General features: G+C 36.7%; 1 protein-coding gene across 1 annotated transcript in view; it reads right to left on the bottom strand.

The window, feature by feature from the left end:
- Positions 1-323: 323 nt before the first annotated feature.
- The window catches only part of LOC126483806 (arrestin domain-containing protein 17-like), a 151,302-nt gene continuing 135,125 nt past the window's right edge, over positions 324-16,500 (bottom strand). Inside the window, exons 5-6 of the mRNA XM_050106988.1 lie at positions 9,505-9,690; positions 324-4,565 (exon numbers count right to left, since the gene is read on the bottom strand). Of these exons, the coding sequence (XP_049962945.1) occupies positions 4,392-4,565; positions 9,505-9,690 (360 nt within the window). The 3' untranslated portion in view covers positions 324-4,391. The remainder of the gene's footprint in view (positions 4,566-9,504; positions 9,691-16,500) is intronic.

Genomic DNA, 16,500 nt, shown 5'->3' with positions numbered 1-16,500 from the left:
AATCAGCTAAAGTAAACAGTAATTATTCAACAAATGTGTGTAGCATGAATACTGTGTGTAGTAGATAACACCACAACTTTGAGTATTTCCAAATATCCTATTACAGATTAGCAATAGTTAATTAGTAATGCAGTTCCTAAAAAAAGCTTCATTTTACTTTTCTTGTGTTCTTCTTCATGGCAGATTCTATGGAATGAGTTGAATTAATTTATGAATCTGTGATCTAATGATGAGGATTGCTGAAATATTAGTTCACACTAATGGTGACAGATTCTGAAAGACAAATGTCTGACAAGATTAGATGAAAATTAAAACAAAGGGTGTTATTAAGGAACATTATAATTTTTAATTAGAAATATTTCATAAAAATGTATTATCTACATACATATTTGGTAAAATCACAATGTCTTAACACTCTTTTAGTGAAGTATTGCTCTTTAGATTATCATAGCCAAAAATTTATGTGGACTAGGTGTGTTCAGTATTGAACTGAACCACTTATTAGTGTTAACACATAGTGATGTGATGAGTGTGCACCTGTATAAACTTTCTGGAGAAATAAGAAAAGCATTGTAGTAGAACTTGGACTCTGCACCTATCACTTAAGCTACTGAAACATTAATTACATTGCACAAATTTTGGGATTAAAAATAGACATAGGTGACAGTGCTTATTGCAAGCATGCCTTCATTCATAAGGAGGGCCTACATTGACTAAACGCTAAACAGTACACACAGAAAAATAGTAGCTTTTTTCAAAGTAGTTGCTTTTATGCTAACCATATACATTTTCCTTTAAAGTATTTTTTATTACAAGTCATTTGTAATCAGTTGAATAAAGAAACTTCATAAGTAATTTGTGGTGGCTGAATAAGTACCTACAGCCTTTAATTTTCTCTTCCAAATTGGACCTACTGAATGAATTAATGAAACACTAGTACAAAGTTTCAGTTTGTCACTAATTCTTTCCTACAGTGACAAACTCCACTTTTAAAATACGAAAAACTTATTATTACATGGTCCTACACTAATATTTCTATATTTCTGTTATAGACGTAATATACGCTATCAATTGTTACTACATGTACATATTGATTATTCAAGAGAGTTACATTTCAGTACTGGACATTTAAGAGCAAATCAAAGAAACAGTACAAAATCATTTTAATCCTGGTTAGAGTTGGGCCCACAAAGAAATGTAAGTTATTAAACTATTGGTACATTATATCTGGATTACACACTGGAACTTTATTTACACATATGAAATATTTATTTCATTATGCTGAGGGTAAAAGGAACAAATCATATAGCTGAGAGGAAAAAATTATTTTTACTAATACACTTACAAACTTCCATACTGAAAAACAATGAAGTCAGTCAGACAAAATGTGAAGTATGACTATTGCTGCCAATGAAGCTAAATTCAAATAAAATGAACCAAAAGCCACTATTTGCTGAGAAAGTGACTATCATAGGAACTGCTTCTTGCCAAATAAAAGAAATGTGTGTATGTTTAAAAGTCTGAGTAATGTCCCTTCCTCTGATGGTAGAAAGGAAGACCCATGTGATATCCCATTTGCTCAGTTCATTACTTTTTATCTTGAAAGTCCTTGAAATTTTCATGAAAAAGCACCCTTAATATAATTAAATTACTTCTGATGATATTGCTGACTCCAGTTCACATACATTTGTTCTAAGAACAATAAGTAAAAGTTGAACAATCACCGTATTATATGAAACATCTTCAGTTTTATCATCTCAACATTTTGAACAAATTTGTTCTTTCTGACTGACTCGCTCTACAGTTGCAGAAGGAGAGCAGAAAGACAGCAGGAAACATGTTGTAGGAACATAAAGTCAGCACAGTACATACAGGGGAAAGTGAAATCTGCTTCGCTGACTGGTAAAGCTGTCCTTTTTCATCATCTGACAGAGTTCCATTCCCTCCAAAGCAAAGGCTTCCCCATTCTCTCTTAATGCTCTTCTAAAATGAGCACTTTACAGAAATTCTAGGACTGCAGCTAACCTCTGCTTGTTGAAGCACCCATGTTATGACCAAAAAATTTTGTGGTCTCTCTCTCTCTCATGAGTGAACTCACACGTTCCATCCATATTTTTCTTTTTTTTCTTTTTTAGCATACACTATGGCTTTATGGATACCTCATTTGCCCCAATCTCAGCCCCTCCCCAATTCATTTCTGTTAAGAAAATTTTAAGCAGTGTTGCTGGTGTTGCCAAACCACTTTTTGTAGTCAAAATATTTATAATTAATATATCAGCATCCACTGTCCTTTAACTTGTTTGTTGACTTCCCCCACATTTCTCTGATATCTAATCAGAAATACTTTTCAGTTCAAGCTTTTCTTACTGCCATGACACCTCTTCTTTAATTTCTCGTAGTCAATATGCAACTTTTCTTTTTGATTATTTGTTAGCATCTCTTTTAATTCTGTGTCATTGTCAGTTCAAGAATAGTGCTAATATGCACACTCCTTCAAACCTCTTATGTACAAGACAAATCTTTGGATATTTTCCTGTAAAATTTACTCATTCCCCCATTTCTTGGAGAACAGAAGCACCAAATGCTCTCTAGTGATACTAATTCTCTCTCTGCTGTTTCATCCCATTTACAAATTCTTAGTTTACAACCTAAAATAAAATCCCATTTTTTTACATATTCTACCTCAATTCATTTTTATCATGGCTTTTCCACCTGGATGTTGGTGCGCATAAAGAGTACCATTTTTTAAGCAAGTACTTTTGTGAGTTCAATTTTGATTTACATGATGACATTTTCAAAATTCCTTTCTTTCTCCATGATTACGTTTTGCTTTTGATGGCATTCTTAGTACTCTAAGTAATATAGCTTTGTATCTCTGTCTCTTTCTGTTTATATACATTCATCATTGGTAATAACAAAAATGATAATGGTATACACAGAAATTTATTCCGGGCTGAGAAGGGGGTGAGGGGGGGCGGGGGGGAAGGACTCTAAAATTGTCATTTTGCATATAAATGATTTTGTCATTTCTAAGATGTCACGTCACTAGAACTAAATCTTATAGGTGACACAAAAAAACTTATTATATCCCAGGGAATTGATGGTTATCCTCTCATCCAGCAGGGGGGAGTGGGACGGGAGGGGGTGTGGGGGGGGGGGGGGTGGAGACAGTTCCCCCTCTTGTGGATGCCTGGGATAGCCATAGTGGTTCATAGTTTTGTTCCTTGTTTGTGACTGTTTCTGGATAAACAGACCACATAAACACTGTAATTCCTCCCACATACTCTTACTTACAAAATGAAAGTTACACATGGTTATGCCTTATAGTTGAAAAATCCCTTAGTAAATAATGGAAGGATTAAAGGTAACTACTCACGACACAGTTAAACTTTGGTGTTTTCAATTTGTCTGTGTACTTAATGACCGTTCAACACTTCAACTATACAGTAAGTGGCTACCTTCACTCCTCCTATTATCCCACTACAACTTTCTTTCACAGTTAGATTCCTTGAGAATTCACAAAAATTTCTTTCAATATACATTTAATAATACTACTAATAATAATAATTTAGTAGCTGTAAAACAAATAGAATTAACTCTAGATATATTGATTCCTAACAATTGGCACATATTTACAGAAATATATAAAGTATCTGAAACAATTTCTTTCCTGCCAGTTTTATGTTTCTATCCACAATATTAGAATAAACACTTTCAACTGAAATGTAGAATTCATGACTGAAGACTAGTTTATAAGTATTACAATGATATGATAGTTGTTACAGGTCAATATTACAGTTAATGACACTGTCCTATGAGGCTAATAATATTGACAGATATACTAAATAAATGTGTCAAACTTTTTCCTTGATAAATGAATTGTTACTTTGTACAATAAATACTTTCACTTATTACATGTTTAGTTAGGATTAAGAACATAAATGTGGGTGTGCTTTTTTTTAAAGTATTAATTTACGGTGGTGTATTCACATGTACATGAGACAACAGACCTCACAAATGATAATGCTGTTCTGTTGGTATTGTTTTTAAAGCTAAACCACTAAATATTAGTTATTTATTTAAATAACTCTTGTTACATTACTTAGTGTTTTTAACATTTGATTAATAATACTCAAACTGCCTTTGAAAAAACATTTCATGCACTCCAGTTGCTAATCAAAATGCTTTTAGTAAACTGATTACAAGAGATCATTTACTATGGGTAGAAACTTTCTAGCATTGCAAACAGTTAGTACAGTGACCTGCACTGTTTCAGACAGACATATATCTTGGGTCTACGTATCAGATCACAGCAATAAATGAAGGACTTCACAAGAAGTGCACTTGTTATTTATGACAAATTCGCAAGCACAGTCTTTACCAGTGCTATTTCAGTCAAATGTCTTCTCTTCAAGCCACGGTCGGAAAATGGGCAGTGTTGACGGATAGTGGGTGCCCTGTTTACGCTGCAGTGTGCCCTCTTGATTTCTAAATGGATATGTGGCAAGCATGATGGGTAGTTGCACCTTAATCTCCTTATCCAGGCTCTTTGGTTCTACGATGAACTGTAACAATTTAAGTATGTTAAATTGTAATTAAAAATACAGTTGCTACAAATTTGTATGAGAGCAGATCTGACAAATTAATATGGAAGACGATTTCACCCAATTAGAAGCCACAATGGCTGGAGTCTGAATAATATTTTATTTTCATGCACTCCAGTTGCTAATCAAAATCTGTCTAGTAAACTCATTACAAGAGATCATTTCCGACAGGTAGAAAGTGTCTAGCATTGCAAACAGTTAGTATAGTGACCTGCTCTGTTTCAGATGAACACATATCTTGGGTCTACGAATCAGATCACAGCAGTAAATGAAGGCCTTCACAAAAGATGATTTCAAACATACATCTGCATGTGTATGGATGCATAAACAGTAAGTGTAAAGACTCATATTCCTAAAATCATACTAAAAAACTGGCTGTTATCTGCGGCTCATGCATAATTGCTTTAATAATGTAAGATCTTCTTCCATATTGATATTATGGCTGCTGCACCTAAACTGAACAAATTATTTTTCTTAATTTAATATTAGGTGTAGTAATGGGATATCTTGGCTGGAAAACAAAACAACTGAACAAGTAAAGACAACTCACCGTAATGAAAAAGCATGGAGCACTCATGACGAAGAAACAGAATAGTTTAACTCACTTTTTGAACTTTCAACTTTTTGTATTTTCATTCTTCTATAAAGTTAGACACATTCACAAATAACATGGAAAAGGTAATGAGCAGGAAGAGTTAGTGGTTACGGATATACAGGCAGAGATGACACAAACATGTCAAAAGAGGAAGCTCTCCTGTTTGCAGGTAAGGATTGTTGCATGTTGTGCATGGGGTTCAAACAAACACACACACACGCACACACACACACACAGACACACACACACACACACACACACACACACACACACACGCACACAGTGGGTATCTGCTCTTCTAAATGGGCAGTTCTTACTCATTCAGTGATTTAATAGAGAGTATTATAGTATATGTGTTGTATTGCATAAACAGACACAATTCTCTTGCACCCCATATCCTAATTCTCCAATCACCACCACAAAGCAGCCACAAAGTAGGTCCCCACACACTACATATTATCAACTCAGAATGATGTAACCATAGCCTTTGCCAGGATTTTGACCAGGTTTCATCATGCCCTGAAATGAAGAACATCCTTTCCATAATTCACAACAGCTGTCCACTTGAATGAGTGTATAATGTCAAACTATGGCTAAGAGCAATCTGTGCTCTCTCCCAATCCATTCACCCATTTCATCATGTGCCACCCACAAGTTCCCCTGCCTGCACCAGGGTGGGCTCCCCAGTATCACATTCTGACCTCATTTCCCTGCTGCCTTTCCCTCTCAACCATCGGCCCCTCTTCACTCCACAGCTGTCTTCATTTTCCCACATCCTTGCTCCTCTAATCTGTTCACCTTATACAACACTTCCTCCAAGGCCTTTTTCCTCTTTTATCACCAGTCAATTATTTGTTGGATATATTCCCATCTATTGCTCTCATTATCCTGCAAGTAATTTTCCTTTATGTCCTAATACATGTCCTGTCATCCTACCCCTTTGTCTACTCACTGTTTTCCACATACACTTTTCCTCATTTTCTGCCTTCTCAGTAGACTTAATTTTCAGCATTTTCTACAACATTTTCTCAAATACTTTGATTATCTTCTTTTCTGATTTTCCTATGGTCACTTTCATATGCTTACAATGCTGTATGCCAAATGTACATTCTCAGAAATTTCTTTCTCAAATTACGGCCTCTGTTTGATAGTAGACATCTTTTAGTGACACACGCTCTCTTTTGCTCTGGTTACCTGCATCTTATGCCTTCCTTACTTCATCTGTCATACACTACTTCGCTTTCTTCACTTCGCCTACTACATGGTTCTCACTTTCAATGTTAACTTTATTATTAGTCTCCTTTCTGCTATTTCTCATTACTTTCATCTGTCTTTGGTTTGCTCTCATACCATATTTTACTTTCATTTACTGTTCATTCCGTTTAGAAGGCCCTGAAATTCTTCCTCACTTTCACTGAGGAAAGCTACATCATCATACCCTTTCAAACTGAATTTTAATTTCACTTGAAGCTCTTTTTTTATTTCCATCACTGCTTCTTTGACGTATAGGTTGAAAAGTAGATGAGGAAGTCTGCATCTTAACCTTCCACCCTTTTTTGTCCAAGAACTTTGTTCTTGGTCTTCTTTCCTTACTTTTCCCTCTTGGTTGTTGTGTGCATTGTATATTACCACTCATTCCCAAATGTTTATTTTTATCTTCCTAAAAATTTCAAACATCATCTACCATTTGACATAATCAAAAACTTTTTCTAACACTATGAAAATTTTCTGATTTTTCCTAAGTCTTGCTTCCATTCTCAACATCCAAACAGTCTCTCTGATGCTTTTACCTGCCCTAATGCCAAACTAAATATCATCTAACAGAGCCTCAGTTTCCTTCTCCATCCTTCAGTATATTATACCTGTCTGCAGCTTGGATTCTTGAGATTTTAAGGTGATTGTGGGTTAATTCTCACTTTCAGAGCCATATCTGGGGGGGGGGGGGGGGGGGGTGAGGGGGAGGAGGAGAGTCCAACTGGACAACTGTCCAGCAAGTAGAAAGATTTATATGTTCAGTAAGCCCGATAAAGAAACAGTGGTGTCATGTCTCAATAAGGAACTTGAGAAACTTTTAGCTCAGGACAAGAGATTGTAGAAGAACTATGGCTGAAGTTTAAAAGAATATCCCGTAGTGCTCAGAGCCATTTGAACCATTTAAAAGAATAGTTGATTTTGCACTGGATAGCAATACATCCAGTAGAACAGTTCATGATGATACGGACCCTTGATGGTATGCGGCTGCTGTCAAGAAACTTCTAAGGGAATAGAAACTACTACATAATATATGTAAAACAAAGCATAGGGAATCTGATGGAAAGATACTGAATGAAACACAGTTGACTGTCCTTGTGTGATGCCTACAATGACTACCATAGCAGACTACTGTTGAAAGGTCTTGCACAAAATCCAAAGAAATAGATGGATGACAACAGCAGTTGTGACACATCATTTACTGGTCAGACTATCAGGACTGTGAAGAACAGGTGTATTGAGCATAAATGATAAACTAAGGTACAACAGCCAAGCAAATATGCTATTGCAGAACATCGTCTTGACACCAGTCATCCTATGGAAATATAATAACACTGAGATTCTGGCATGCACTTCCAGCTATTGGGATAGTGTTACTAAGGAAGCAGTTGCAATTGAATTAGCATGTAAGTAAAGATGGAGGTTTTTTGCTGTGCTTGTCAGGACCATGAAATGAATAACATATGCTAGCAGACTAAGGCAAGACCCCACATTGCAGTGCGCACCACAGATGCCTTTAGGGACATGCGGGTCCTGGACTAGTCTCCCAGGTCTCTTGATCTGTCACACACTGAGCACGTACAGGATGTGATGGAAAGACATATAATCCAGCCAGCAATCTTTATAAGCTAACACAGGCATTGCAGTAAATTCCTCCAGATGTTATTTGCAGGCTATGAGTGTATTTGTGACCATGGAGGTCAAACCTCATAGTGATGTTGATAATGGGTACCAATGCTGAATGGAATCATTTAATTCTCATTATGTGATGAAAATTTCCATCACAGTGTAACAGTATTCATGCCTCAGTGTACTTGCCATGTAGCTCACAGAACTTCCTTGCATTTGGGTAATTAGATAATTTGAAAAATGTATGGCTAATGAGGTATGTTTTTAATTTTCTTTGAATTGGGTTGGTTCCCCAAATTCTTCCTTTATATAACTATAGAAATTATTGAACACTTTTGTACTAGAGTCCATAACTCCACTCTGAATAGGTAAATAGGTAAAGTTAACATGAACATTATATTGTATATTGATTGTGTAAAAAACAGATCAGCTGAAACTTGCTTTTATTGTCCTCAACAAAAACACATTCAAGAGTAAATATACTGGGAAGTGAGTTTGAGAATTATGAGATCCTTAAAGATACCCATGCTATATGTGCATTTATTTACTTCATACATTATTCTCAGAAATTATTCAGCTCTATGCAGTACTTTAAGAGATTACTGCTGGCCAATAGCCATACAGTAAAAACCCGTGAGAAAAGGACACAGACCTTCATTTTAAATAATTAGAAGAAATTATTAAGCCATCAAAGAGTGACTTAGAAGCAAATCAAAAAAGAATCACAAAACCCTAAAAAGTATACATGCTCATATGGACACTCTACAATAAAACCCATCAACACAAAATTGAGACACTAAAACTCAGTGATACTTCCAGAAAGCCACAAAGAAATACACAACTGAAATAACACAAATTGGTGGACAATAGAAATTAGAGAAATAGGAGTATCAGGAACAGAAAAATCTTGAAAAAAATTCAGACTAGTAAATAGAAAAGGACTCTGGATGAAGAGAGTAACATCAGAAGTATGCAAACACAGAAACAAGAATAGAGACACATATAACAAAAGAAGAATCAAGTTTACAGATACATTCACAAGATGAAAGAGAACAGAATAACAAAAAAAATTCTCAAATTCATATATTCGGGCAAGGGAAAACTTAAGTGGATAAAGAAAGTTATGGATGGTCTCAAACAGCTACACGTGACAAAAGGCAACATGAAAGATCAAGAAAACTTCAGTAATACCATCAACATACAAGAACTAGAAACCACAAGACAAAAGAAGAACACAGGATCCAAGTCAACAAAAGAATGAAAAAAAGAAATAACACTTGAAAAGAATTAGAGAAGAGAGAAAAAATAAAAAGAAATATTTATAAAAGTATTCCAGTACAGATACTCTAAGAAATGATTTCTGAATAAACAATTATATCAGTAATATTACTGGGAAGAGTAAAGCACTGAGGAGAGACAACTCACATAGACATCATACTGGACATTAATGAGGTGGCAACCACGCAGATTGGTGGGCGGCAGTGGCGGCACATACAGCTGCTCCCCGCGCCATTCGTCCGAGTCCCCAGGCCGCACCTTACCGCGACTCAGAGCTGCCAGCTCACGAGTTTCTGTCTGCACCACTTTATTGCGTGACACATACTGGATTGTCTGTGGGCAGCACACAAAGGCAATCAGGACACTGAAAGGATACAACTATTTGTTGTTGCAAGCTACATTATGAAGTGACTGGGCTTCCTCTTGTACGTAGGTACAACTTCTTTTGCATATTTACACTACTCATTGTGTTGCTTTCTGATGTTAGGAGCAAAGTTTTGACTGCACCAAAGCAAGCAGTGAGGATCATACGTGTTTTAGCTCAGAGTCAACTCATGGGTGGATCATCAAAGAGCTAGGCATTATAACTACATCTTCAAAATCTACAGCTTACTTTCAGTACTAAAGTTCTTCATTAATAATTCATTGTAATTATAAAGAGGAAAAGCTATGTCCACAACTACAGCACTAGAAGGAAAATGAGCATTGTTACTTATTACCAAAGATGTCAGTGTTCAGCAAAGATATCAGTACGCAACCACAGAAATGTCTGATCATTTGTCCAATAACATAAAATATCTGGAAAGTATCAAAGCAAAATCTGATCTAAAATTACTTCTTCTGGGCAACCTCTACAACTTCATACATCAATATTTAACTGAACATGTGTAGTACATTAGTAAGTACCATTAATTTGTTGTTAAATCCATGTAAACATGCATACTTCTAATTCTCCCATCACCCCCATGAACAACATGCAAAGTGGCACATCCTTCATTGGCCAGTATTGCCTCAAACAGTCACAGTTTAGCCACATCCTTTGCCAGGGCTTCAGCTACCTATCACCATGGCTAAGAATGAGGAACATCCTGCTCACAATCGTCCCACCTCTCCATACTTAACAATCATATACAACCATTCGCTCAATGAAAGAACTGTACCCAAAGACTGGAAAGTTGCACAGGTCACACCAATATTCAAGAAAGGTAGTAGGAGTAATCCACTAAATTACAGGCCCATATCATTAAAGTCGATATGCAGCAGGATTTTAGAACATATATTGTGTTTAAACATTATGAATTACCTCAAAGAAAATGGTCTATTGATACGCAGTCAACATGGGTTTAGAAAACATCTTTCCTGTGAAACACAGCTAGCTCTTTATTCACATGAAGTGTTGAGTACTATTGACAAGGGATTTCAGATCGATTACTTATTTCTGGATTTCCGGAAGGCTTTTGACACTACACCACACAAGTGGCTCATAGTGAAACTGCGTGCTTATGGAATATCGTCTCAGTTATGTGACTGGTTTTCTGATTTCCTGTCAGAGAGGTCACAGTCCGTAGTAATTGACGGAAAGTCATCGAGTAAAACAGAAGTGATTTCTGACGTTCCCCAAGGTAGTGTTATAGGCCCTTTGCTGTTCTTTATCTATATAAATGATTTTGGAGACAATCTGAGAAGCCATCTTCGATTGTTTGTAGAAGACGCTGTTGTTTATGAACTAATAAAGTCATCAGAAGATCAAAACAAACTGCAAAGTGATTTAGAAAAGATATCTAAATGGTGTGAAAAGTGGCAGTTGACCCTAAATAACAAAAAGTGTGAGGTCATCCACATTAGTGCTAAAAGGAACTCGTTAAAACTTCGGTTACACGATAAATCAATCTAACTTAAAAGCTGTAAATTCAACTAAATACGTAGGTATTACAATTACGGACAACTTAAATTGGAAGGAACACATAGAAACTGTTGTGGGGAAGGCTAACCAAAGACTGAGTTTTATTGGCAGGACACTTAGCAGATGTAAAAGACCTACTATGGAGACTGCCAACACTACGCTTGTCCGTGCTCTTTTAGAATACTGCTGCGTGGTGTGGGATCCTTACCAGGTAAGACTGACGGAGTACATCGAAAAAGTTCAAAGAAAGGCAGCATGTTTTGTATTATCACGAAATATGGGAGAGCTTGTCACAGAAATGATACAGGATTTGGGCTGGAAATCATTAAAAGAAAGGCATTTTTCGTTGCGTGGAACCTTCGCATGAAATTCCAATCACTAACTTTCTCCTCCAAATGTGAAAATATTTTGTTGGCACCGACCTACATAGGGAGGAATGGTCACCATGATAAAATAAGGGAAATCAGAGCTCGTACAGAAAGTTATAGATGTTCATTCTTTCCGCGTGCTATACGAGACTGGAATAACAGAGAATTGTGAAGGTGGTTTGATGAACCCTCTGCCAGGCACTTGAATGTGATTTGCAGAGTATCCATGTAGATGTAGATATAACGTGGCACTGCATCACCCACACCCATCCTTATGCAATACCTACTCCCATACCCTTGCCATATGGCTCGTATCCCAGTAGAAGACTTAAACTGAAGCCCTGCCCTATGCACCCTTCCAGCACATCCTATTTCAGTCCCGCCACAGGCGCATCCCACCCTATCAGAAACAAGGCCATCTGTGAATGCAGTCATGTTATATGACAGCTCTGTTATAACTGTTGCATAGCCTTTTACGTGAATATGAGCATCACGATATTAAAAGTAGAAAAAACTATTTCTAGCTTTTGGAACTGTTAGTTCCTTCATCAGGGAGGAAAGAGGGACCAGTTTGGAAACACTGGTAAAACTCCCTATGAGGAATGAAGAACACAGAACAACATCCAGTCCCATTTTGTTACCAGTCCCAACTACTTGCAGTGATTTAGCTGTAAAACCAATGGTCAGTAGCTTATCTGACAATGATGACCAAATGTTATCAGCGCAATATACTGACCAGTTAGGTACAGATTATAGAGGAAAAGTATCACAGAATTGTAAAAAGTGACTTGATCATGGCGTTTAGACAGAAATTTCAGGAAGAACACTGGGGAGCAACTTGTAACACAGACTCGGATATGCAAAATTTAACCTTTTGTCAAGCATACTCATGCACAACTTTGAGTCTTGTTTCCCCATACTACAAATATGGATAAAACTGAAAAGTAAAATACATCTAGAAAGCTTAAAGTAAACAAAGCATCTCTAATTACAAACCTTTTTCACTCTTCAAAAGCATATAAAGTTGCCCATAGCAAAAAAACTGACTCATTTAACTGTGCAGAAATTGTTAACTGTTTCTCAGTTTCGCTTTCATAAGAGATTCTCCACAGAGAAAGCAATATGAGACTTCCCCAGTGAAGTCCTCCTAGAGCATTTTATCATGTGCATCACAAAAATCTACGTCACAAACTAAAGTGTTATGGCATTAATGGTCTCCCTCCTATGTTGACAGACTCTTACCTTCACATCAGAAAGCAGAGTGTCTTACTGACAGATTGTGTAACAGGTTTGAAACTAACCTCATAATGGGGGAACATAAGGTGGAGTACCATAAGTACCAACTTGGCCTGCACTTGTTCTTAACCTATATGTAAATGAGCTTCCAATCACTTTAAATGGTGTTTCAGAAAAGAATGTTTGCTGATGACACAACAACAATAGCCTAGGTTATGACAGCTGAAGAGACCTATATGTGAAGCACGGGTAGCAGTTTAGGTCTTAATATAACAAAGCAAAACTGACCTTCTGGCACCAGAAGTTGGCATTAATGGTCACAGCTTATAAATTAAACAAACATATAGCAAGATAAAATGATGGGAGATGGACTTAACAGATTCTGTATTGGTTTTTCCCACAATAATGGAAGATAGCTAGATGACAAAAGGAAAAAGGAGGACAAACTTGGATGTGGAAATCTGAAGATTGTAATGTATGAATAATTTTGGAAGAAGCCTATTTCCAGCAGTAGATACTGAATGGCCATTGATTATGATGATGATGGTGACTGACTCATTTCATATCTCTGAAGGTTCGTCTTCTTCATGGGACCTATGTAACACAATCAATGAATTAATTAATTACTTTGTATTTTAGATTTTTGATCATTTCTGCTTGTATCCTAAAGTTACAAACGAGGTCTGTTCAGAAAATTCTGTACCATCCACAATTTCGCACCGACGGTGTCTTGGAGCGAAATGCAGTTGGCGTGCCTGCACACCCCTGTGTTTAATGTGTAACTGCTGGAAGTTTCATTGTTGTATATCTGTTAATTATTGTTCAGTGCTGTATTGAGTAGAACGATGCACTGCACAATTCTCGAACTTCAAGATGGCAGAGTTAGAGGAGTAACGCGTCTGCATTAAATATTGCATGAAACTCAAGATACCCTCTACACAGACTCACCAAATGTTGCAGGAAGCTTACGGCAATGGGTGCTTAAGCCGTACTCGGTGTTACAAATCTGCCAGATAGAACTTAAAGATGATCCTTGGTCAGAACACTCTTCAGTGTTTACTGACAACGCTCACGTCAGGAACATCAATGAAAATGTGCATGCCAATCAAAGACTGACAGTCTGAGAGATTGCAGAAGAATGTAATATTTCTGTTGGATCATATCATGAAATCCTGACACAGTAACTTGGAATGTATCATGTTGCTGCCAAGTTGGTCCCATGGCTCATTTGAATGACCTTCCCATCACAGTGTGTGAAGAGCTTTTGGATTGTGCAAATTAGAACAATATGCTCTGTCAGAGAATCATAACTGATGATGAGAGGTGGGTCTACAGTTATGATGATAAGACACTGAAAGGACAAAAATTTTCAACGATAGATGAGATAAAGGAAAATTCAGAGACGGTGCTTCATGAGTGTGCGCGCGCATGCACACACACACACACACACACACACACACACACACACACACAAAGAAAGAGCCACTGATATTGTCCTGTCTTTAATGCCTCTGTCTGCCACTATCAAGGAGAGGACTTGTTTGATGATGTGATTGAAGAAGAAACAGGAGTCGACAGGGAACAGATAGGGCATCCAGCACTAGATTCAGAATTTAAAAGAAGAGTGGATGAATTAAGATCAAATAAGGCAGAAAGGATAGATCAAAATGCCTGAGGGAAGTGACAACTAAATGATATGGTGTATAGAATGTATGAGACTGGCAGCATACCATCAGACTTTCAGAAAAACATCATCCCCACAATTCCAAAGATAGCAGGCGCTGACAAGTGCGAGAATTATCACACAATCAGCTTAACAACTCATGCACCTAAGTTGCTGACAAGAATAATATAAATAAGAATGGACAAGAAAGGTGAGAGTCTGTTAACTGACAATCAGTTTTGCTTTAGGAAAGGTAAAGGCTCCTCCAGGGAGGCAGTCCTGATGCTGTGGTTGATAATGGAGGCAAGGCTGAAGAAAAATCAACACTTATTCATAGGATATATTGACTTGGAAAAAGCATTTGAAACTGAAATGGTGCAAGAAGTTTGAAATTCTGAGAAAAATTTGGTTAAGTATAGGCAAAGGTGGATAATATACAGTTCATACAACAACCAAAAAGAACGATAAGACTGGAAGACTAAGAATGAAGTCCTCATATTAAAATGAGTGTAAGACAGGGATGTAGTCTTTTGACCCTATTGTTCAATCTATACATTGAAGAAGCTATGACAGAAATAACAGGAAGTTTCAAGAGTGGGATTAAAATTCAAGGTGAAAGTATATCAATGATAAGATTTTCTGATTCTCAGTGAAAGTGAAGAAGTTTTACAGGATCTGCTGAATGGAAAGAACAGTCTCATGAATACAGAATATGAATTGACAGTAAATCCAAGAAAGACATAAGTAATGAGATGTAGTAGAAATGAGAACAGCGAGAAACTTAACGTCAGAACTGGGGATCACGACGCAGACAAAGTTTAGGAATTCTGCTACCTGGGCAGCAAAATAACACATGATGGATAGAGCAAGAACATAAAAATCAGAGAAGCACTGGCAATAATGTCATTTTTGTCCAAGAAACATAGGCCTTCATTTGAAGAAGAAATTTCTAACATTTGTAGCATAGCATTGTATGGTAGTGAAACATGGACTGTGTGAAAGCCAGAACAGAAAAAAATTGAAGCATTTACGAAGTGGTGTGAATGCTGAATATTAGTTAAGTGATAAGGTAAGGAATGAGGAGGTTCTTCACAGAATCATTGTGGAAAGAACATATGGGAAACACTGACAAGAAGAAGGAACAGGATGATAGCACATATGCTGAGACATTATGGACTAGCTTTCATGTTATTCACGGAAGTTGTAGAGTACTGCTGGGGCAGACAGAGATTGGAATACATACAGCAAATAATTGGAGACATAAGTTGCAGGTGCTACTCTGAAAAGAAAATTTGAAACATGAGAGAAACTCATAATGGGTCACATCAAACCAGTCAGATGACTGATGACTCTCTGTGCAAATTACGGCACAAGGGACATGGTGATGAGAAGAGTGGTACTCAAGAACGTACCCCAAAAAAACATGAAGTAAAATTCTTACAATAAATATTCCATTTATGACATGGGTAAATGCATATTTGGGCAGTAATTTCTGAAATACTATGAACTATACAAAAAAACAACTTTGCAAAATATCACATTTTTATGTTGCACGGAGCTGAACTTTTAACATGATCAAGAAAACTACAAGGAAAAAGTATGCTATGGAATTTGTTTTTAAAAGTTGTTGGGATGAATGTGTCATCTTGTGCACAAACAATATGAATTTGTTACAACAAAACATAGCATTTAAAAAAATCAGAATTAAACCTGTCAGTGGTGAATATGTTATAGACATTACATTGTGAATAAATATCAAAGTGCACAAGGACTATCATCTAACAAAAGTGTCAGTCAGTGTTTAATTGTTGTACTTTGCAAGACATTGGTGTACAGAAGTGTAGTGTGTGACAATATTCCACAGTTCTGATACCCTGGCCAGGTCTTCAATTTGCTTTGGTGAGTAATAGTCTCATTAACAGAAGACACCATATTACCAAAAAGAATGCAGGTGTACATTCATATGACACAAG

This window comes from Schistocerca serialis, chromosome 6, assembly GCF_023864345.2.
Source record: "Schistocerca serialis cubense isolate TAMUIC-IGC-003099 chromosome 6, iqSchSeri2.2, whole genome shotgun sequence".
Classification (NCBI taxonomy): Eukaryota; Metazoa; Arthropoda; class Insecta; order Orthoptera; family Acrididae; genus Schistocerca; species Schistocerca serialis.
This window is presented reverse-complemented; position numbering and strand designations above follow the sequence as displayed.